This window comes from Aegilops tauschii, chromosome 5 (genome assembly GCF_002575655.3).
Source record: "Aegilops tauschii subsp. strangulata cultivar AL8/78 chromosome 5, Aet v6.0, whole genome shotgun sequence".
Taxonomy (NCBI): Eukaryota; Viridiplantae; Streptophyta; class Magnoliopsida; order Poales; family Poaceae; genus Aegilops; species Aegilops tauschii.
Genome location: NC_053039.3, coordinates 36,148,864 through 36,156,487, shown reverse-complemented (window position 1 = coordinate 36,156,487; position 7,624 = coordinate 36,148,864). Strand labels below are relative to the sequence as shown.

General features: G+C 46.0%; 1 protein-coding gene across 1 annotated transcript; it reads left to right on the top strand.

The window, feature by feature from the left end:
- Positions 1 to 240: 240 nt before the first annotated feature.
- Positions 241 to 1,645, top strand: LOC123493940 (uncharacterized). Its single transcript, XM_045228289.2, has 2 exons — positions 241 to 977; positions 1,090 to 1,645. The coding sequence occupies exons 1-2, from the start codon at positions 486 to 488 to the stop codon at positions 1,516 to 1,518; spliced, it is 921 nt and encodes a 306-aa protein (XP_045084224.1). The 5' UTR covers positions 241 to 485; the 3' UTR covers positions 1,519 to 1,645.
- The last annotated feature ends 5,979 nt before the right edge of the window (positions 1,646 to 7,624 follow it).

The window sequence follows — 7,624 nt, the reverse complement described above, 5'->3', positions numbered from 1 at the left end:
CACAACCACCGACCCCCTCGCGCGCGTCCAAAGATTGTCCCGAACCCGACCCGGGTTGTCGTTACCGATGGGTCCGGATCATCCCCCAACATCCCTAAAATATCTCCGTTTTCTTAATCGGACATCCTAACCTATATTTTCCCAGTCGTCCGATTACGATCGTAGGGACATGATAGCCCCTACCCTAATCTCATTCCAGTATAAATAGTGGACAACCCTAAAATCTAGGGACCTGTCCCATCCTCCCAGCCGTGCCGCCACTCTACCAAATCCCCATCGGGATCCATCCCACCCAACCAGATCGCTCCGACCACCTCCCTCGTTTTGCGTCGCCGCCCAACCACAGCAAGCCTTCCTCGATCATTCATCCACTCCACCAGCCACCCACGAGCTCCCTCACGCTCGAGGCTGCCCTCCTCGTCTCCGCGCCTCTGCTTCGCCAGAGACTGGCCTCGTCGCCGCCCAAGCCCACCGGGGCTTCAGCCATGCCCGTGCCCTCCTCCACGCGCTGCCCCGCCGGGCCTCTCCTGCAGCCTAGTCCCTCTCCCCGGTGCTCGCGTCGCCAAGTACCTCGACCAGCCGGAGCTTCTTCCAGCCTCGCGCGCCCGAGCCCCCGAGCTCCTCTGGTCGCGCACGAGCTCCGTGACCCCGATGGCCACTTCGTCAGTCTCGTCGCCGCCGTTGACTCGCAGGCCAGCACCTTGCCTCCTCCTGCCGACGCCCTCCACCACCCAGGCCAGCCCCCGTCGCCTTTCTCTTTTTCCTCCGTCCTTCTCCACCTCCCTAATCTCTCTGCTCCCTCTCTGCTGCTATGGTCAGGTGCCCCGTCGTCCGCGCCAAGACCAGCTAGCAGGCGCCCGCGTTCGTCGTCCCGAACCTCGCCTTCGCCTCACACCTCCACCTCAACTCCGGCCGGATCGGCTCGGTTCCCCGCCGCCCCGCCAAGTCCATGGGGCCGCCTCCCTGTCGCACGTCCGGTGAGGTCACCGGAGAGTGCCGTGCCTCTGCTGCCTCTCTATCCCGCCGTGGCTCCTACCTTTCCTTCCCTGTTCCCTCTCTGAATCCTCTCCCTGACCTTCTTTTCTTCAGGCTTCAATAGCAGCCATGGAGCCGCCCCGCTTCGATTCGGCAGGGAACGGGACCCCGACGACCTCCACCGCCCGAATCCACCGCCTCCTGCCGCCCTTCACCTCCTACCGTCGCCCGGATCCAGCTCCCCTCCGCCCGCCCATCCCCGGCCTCCTGTGCTCGCCTGCTTCCTCTGCATCGAAGCCGCTCGCCCTTTGTCTCCATCGCCCCGAACCGGTCTCCCCTCCGCGCGTTGACCACGCCCTGCCTCACTTCGATCTGCCTCCGAAGCCCAAGTCCAGCCAGCCGGCCTGCCTTGCCTCTTCATCGACCGGGCCGAGGCCCATGGTGAGGCCACCCCCAGCGCCTCTTTTCCCTTCTGTTGGGCCAGCAGATTCGGCCCGCTTCTGGTTTTTTTCCTGTCAGCAAATTTGTCTAATTATCCAGTGAATTACAGTTTTACAGTAAAACCCTCGCACTTCATGCATTTAATAACTCCACAACCGTGCATCGGTTTAAAACAAACTAAATATGTAAAATGCTTAGAATTTTGTGTAGTTTAATAATATGCCACTTTCACCCATGTTAAAATTGTTTAAAATGCTGTTTGATTAAATTTGCTCAAATAACATGCTAAATGCTTTAATTCATAACTAAATAACCGTAGCTCGGATTTAAATAAACTTTATATGTAAATGGGGTAGAAAAATGCATAGATTAACATGGTGCACTTCATTTTGCTGTTTAAAAATATTAAAATTGCGTTTATGGCAGAACAGTACCAACTCTAAATTATGGACATGAGGATTTTCCGGAAATTGTTGTTTGTTGTTCCGGCCTCATTTAAATTGCCTAAAATAGGTAGTTTCCTTATGCTTCACCTCTTGCCATGGTTAACAACATTTAACATTGTTGGGTACATAACCAAGAGAACTAAACAATTGATGTGGTGTTTCGTCAATATGCAACTCGTTGCATATTGAGCTCCACTTAACTTGTAGTTTCGTTTGTGCACTTTGCCATGCCATGCCTCTTTAAACTGGACATGCATCATACTTGTTTGTGCATCATGCCATGTTTATGATTGTGTGTTTACTATGTTGTTTGTTTCTTTCTGGGTTGCTTCTCTCGTTAGCTTCGGTTTCGTTCCGGAGTTGTGAGGATTCGTTCGACTCCGTCCGTTCATCTTCTTCATGGACTCGTTCTTCTTCCTAGCGGGATCTCGGGCAAGATGACCATACCCTCGAAATCACTTCTATCTTTGCTTGCTAGCTGTTCGCTCTATCGCTATGCCGCGCTACCTACCACTTGCTTATCAAGCCTCCCAAATTGCCATGAACCTCTAACCTTTGTCACCCTTCCTAGCAAACCGTTGTTTGGCTATGTTACCGCTTTTGCTCAGCCCCTCTTATAGCGTTGTTAGTTTCAGATGAAGATGAAGATTGCTCCATGTTGGATTACGTTTATGTTGGGATATCACAATATCTCTTATTTAATTAATGCATCTATATACTTGGTAAAGGGTGGAAGGCTCGGCCTTATGCCTGGTGTTTTGTTCCACTCTTGCCGCCCTAGTTTCCGTCATACCGGTGTTATGTTCCTTGATTTTGCGTTCCTTACGCGGTTGGGTGATTTATGGGACCCCCTTGACAGTTTGCTTTGAATAAAACTCCTCCAGCAAGGCCCAACCTTGGTTTTACCATTTGCCTACCTAAGCCTTTTTCCCTTGGGTTCTGCAGACTCAAGGGTCATCTTTATTTTTAACCCCCGGGCCAGTTCTCCTTCGAGTCTGGTCCAAACCGAGCGATGTCCGGCGCCCCCTGGGCAACCAGGGTCTATGCCAACCCGACATCTTGCTCATCCGGTGTGCCCTGAGAACGAGATATGTGCAGCTCCTATCGGGATTTGTCGGCACATCCGGGCGGCTTTGCTGGTCTAGTTTTACCATTGTCGAAATGTCTTGTAACCGGGATTCCGAGACTGATCGGGTCTTCCTGGGAGAAGGTTTATCCTTCGTTGACCGTGAGAGCTTATGATGGGCTAAGTTGGGACACCCCTGCAGGGTATTATCTTTCGAAAGCCGCGCCCGCGGTTATGTGGCAGATGGGAATTTGTTAATATCCGGTTGTAGAGAACTTGACACTTGACCCTAATTAAAACGCATCAACCGCGTGTGTAGCCGTGATGGTCTCTTCCCGGCGGAGTCCGAGTAGTGAACACAGTTTCTGGGTTATGTTTGACGTAAGTAGGAGTTCAGGATCACTTCTTGATCAGTGCTAGTTCACGACCGTTCCGTTGCTGCTCTTCTCGCTCTCATTTGCGTATGCTAGCCACCATATATGCTAGTGCTTGCTGCAGCTCCACCTCACTACCCCATCCTTTCCTATAATCTTAAATAGTCTTGATCTCGCGGGTGTGAGATTGCTGAGTCCTCGTGACTCACAGATACTTCCAAAACAGTTGCAGGTGCCGATGAGACTAGTGCAGATGACGCAACTGAGCTCAAGTGGGAGCTCGATGAAGCTCTTGTTCGTTGTGTTGTTTCTTTTCATGTTGATCAGTAGTGGTGCCCAGTTGGGACGATCGGGGATCTAGCAGTTGGGTTGTCTTCTTTTTTTTGGTTCCGTAGTCGGACCTATGTGTGTACTCTGTATGATGTATGATTTATTTATGTATTGTGTGAAGTGGCGATTGTAAGCCAACTCTTTATCCCATTCTTGTTCATTACATGGGATTGTGTAAAGATGACCCTTCTTGCGACAAAACCACAATGCGGTTATGCCTCTAAGTCGTGCCTCGACACGTGGGAGATATAGCCGCATCGTGGGTGTTACAAGTTGGTAATCAGAGCCATCCCCGACTTAGGAGCCCCCTGCTTGATCGAATCGCTGGCGTTGTTGAGTCTAGAACAAAAATGTTTTGAGTCTTAGGATTATATATATCGGAGAGTAGGATTCTTTTTACTCCTCAGTCCCTTCGTCGCTCTGGTGAGGTCTCCTGACGTAGAAGTTTTGACTATTCTCTCCTCAAATTGCACTAATTTTTTTTTAGGATCACACGGGTATCTTAGAATCGTTCCGATGGTTTTGTGACGAGAACATTGTTCTTGGTGCCTCCTGACATTTAGGGGTTGTGGCAGTGTCCCGGGGAGTTGAGCTCCGAGGTGTTGTCGTCACAATTTTATCGTTGCAGTTCTGGAATACCTGAGTTTCGCCGACATCGAAATCTCTTTTATGCGGTTGTTGGTGAGATCACCTCGACGCCACCCAGTACTGGGGCGGGAGTTCGGGAGTATTGCCATAACTCGTATAACGGATGTTTTTTGAAGGTAGTACATGATTTCCGAAGGTTTCTTGGTTATGTGTTGACGGATGGATACAGCTAGATCTAGGGATTGCTAGTTTGGGTGATATATTTTGTGTCCCCTGTATCCCCAACACCAGATTGCATAACCAGAAAGTTTTGGGAGTTTATAAGTGGGAATTCTAGTAGCTCTTAGGATATCTTTCCGACAGACGCATGATATGAGATTGGGGTTCGACGTCTAGTGGTCCGCCTGTACACGGTTGGTTTTACAGTGGTCTCGTAGTGTCTTAAAGAGTCCTTGGCTATGCCGACTCGGGGACGCTTCGTATGTCATGTGCACTGCCTTGTACATGATGGTGCTGTACGATTGAGCCCGTGTGGGCCCCACCACGAAAACTTCGGACGAAATCTCTATCATATGTTTGTTCCGGCTTATTCTGCAAGCCAAATCCTTTGTTTTGTTTTATTTGTAGTATTCGATTTGCTTCGAAGTCAAATGTTGAATCCATACCTTTCCTAAACGGTGTTCTCATATTGCTATGTGAATACTAATCCTTCTTGATCATCGAGGTCGTCATGTTAATTCTTTTCCAACCGGCATGTTTCTCTTTTAGTGGATCCGATCATTTTCAACATCCGCAAGATCAACTCTAAGTTTTCTCAACGGTGTTTGTTTCATCCGTCCCAAGTTGTCTTTGTTTTCCCGCCCTCCCACCCTTTTTCTTCAAGGACCCAGATTTCTTAATCAAGTATCCATTTTATTCATGTGAAGTCCCTTCATTCTTTTCCGTCAATGCTCTTACCTGGTGGTTCTCATGAAGATGTTCTTCAAGTTTATTACTTCGTTCCTTTTCTTCTCCGGTGAACTCAAGTTAAGCTTTCAGTGTTGATCGTATTCTTGTCCTCATTTCAAATGCTTTCTCATGCCGGTGTACCTCTTAATCATCCACTTCTCGCCATTCATTTGTTCTGGAGTGCTGAAGATATCTCTGAAGATTCGTGTTTCCACTCCGCATCAATTCTAACTATTTTGAGGTTGTTACCTCATTCAAGCCATTTAATTCAACCAGTGCAATCTCCTTTTCAAGTAATCATTTCAACGGTGTTTCTTTTAAGTGGGCCCTAACCCACAGGTCTTTTTCCAGGATCTTACCTGACTCTTCTAATTCTTTCCGGAGTTATTCTCAAATTCATTGCAAAGTTTGACGTAAGAATGAATTATCATCAGTCAAATGTCTTTCTCCAAGATCTTTCAAATTCTTTTCATTGTTGATTCAACCTTTCTATTCTTCATGGTTCCGGAGTACCTCAATAATTCATGGTGGTGTTTCTCATCATCATTCTCCACATTTGAAGACCGAAGAAGAATTTCTCGTGAATCTTGGTCCGTTCTCTTGAAGATTCATGGTTCTTACTTGTTGCCATCCTCTCAAATTGTTTCCAATCGCGTAATTCTTTTCTTACCCATCCGGAGCATTTCAGAGTTGTTTTCATTTCTTGATCATCCAAAGGCCATCTTTTCAAAAGATTTCTTCGTTCTAAGTTTTCAGCCTCGTTCTCCAATTATTCTAAATTGATGTCCCTTCGTTCATCTCCATATTCTCCCGGTGCATCGTTCAAGTATCCTCTAGTCAGCTCGTGATCTATTCCTTCTCATGTATCAAATTCCCTCGAGTATTTTCGCGCGCTCTTTAATTCTTACGGTGTTTCGTCCTCTTTTCTTCAATTGTTTTCAATTCTCGCGGTGGGTCGTTCAAGAGTTCTCTTTCTTGTTTATCATATTAATTCATTCGTTGTTTCCAAATCCCACCGGTGGTTCCATCAAGACCTTATTCAAGTTTGCGCCATATCTATCTTAATCCTTTCTACGAGGATAAGTAGTATGCAAAATCCATTGCTTGTCATCAATCTAAATTGGTGAAGGATACGCATAACGTAATTCTTATTATTGTTTCATCCAAGTGTTTAATCCTTTCTTTTGGAGTTCGTTCATGATATCAAATTCTTGATTTCAAGTTGTTCATCTTATCTTTCCGGAGCTCCAAGTTATTTCAATTATATCATTTCAAAGCTTCATCTAATCATTGCAAGGTTTTTCCCGGAGTTCTTTTCAAGTTTCCATTTCGTTTGATCATTCTTTTATTACCGGAGTTCTTCATGGAGGATCAACATGGTGGCTCATCAAGGATTCGTTTCATTCTTCAATTGTTCTTCAAGATTTCTCTCAGAGTTAAGATCCGCCAAGCTATACTTTAAAATAAACATGGTGTTCAACACATGTTTTGTCTTAAGGAGTCCAAGCATTCTTCATCTTGCATTCTAAAGTGCAATTCTTCCTACCTTATCTTTTGAGGTGGTGTTATGTCATTCTCGATAATTTTCCTTCGGGTTTCATGATTCAAAAAGTTTTCAAGAGTGACATATTTAAATCCATCATTTTATCTTCGTTCAAGAGATCTTTTCAACCAATCAATCTTTTTGTTGGAGTTGTATTGGGTTATATTTCACCTATAGCCTTCCCTAAGGAATGTAGCTATTTGTGGAGTTTATGAATGATCAAGTTTTCTCTTTCTCCTCTTGGTGGAAGAAGTTTTCATCTCTTCGTTGATCTCAAGCAAGCAATTGTTTCCGTCAGTGGCGGGTTGTCACCTCATAATGTTGAGATGTTTCCATAAGCCCACTACAAGCTTATTCTTTTCGTTGTTGGTTTTCCAACAACTCCGTTCAATCCTACTTCGTAAGGATGCTCTTTAAAATTCATTTATGGTAGGAGATGTTGGTTTCAGTCTTCGTTCTATTCACTCCAACTATCTATCTATCATGCTTTGTTTCCGGAGGCGTTGTGATGTTGCTCTCTTTGACCAATCATCTTGTTTTGTCAAGATCATGTAATTTTTCCTTTCTTATCCGTTTAGCCGGAGTGTCGTGTTTTCATTCGAGCTCTCTCATCTTATCAAGTTTTGTCTCCTTCCTCAACCGGAGTGCTCTCTGAAATCTTTCTTACCCCTTGTGCCATTCTTTCATTAGTACCGGAGGCAATGTGTTGTTAATTTCATCGAGTATCCTCTCATATTGTCAAGATCATGTTCAATTCCTTCCATTTACAGTCGGAGTGCTACCCAAATTATATCACTCTTATTCCTTCTCTATCTTGTTTTAACCGGAGTGTTGTTGTAATTGATCTTTATCATTCCTTATAGATCTCGTTTCAACCGGAGTGCTTGCATGTACTTCTTGTCCATCGTAACCA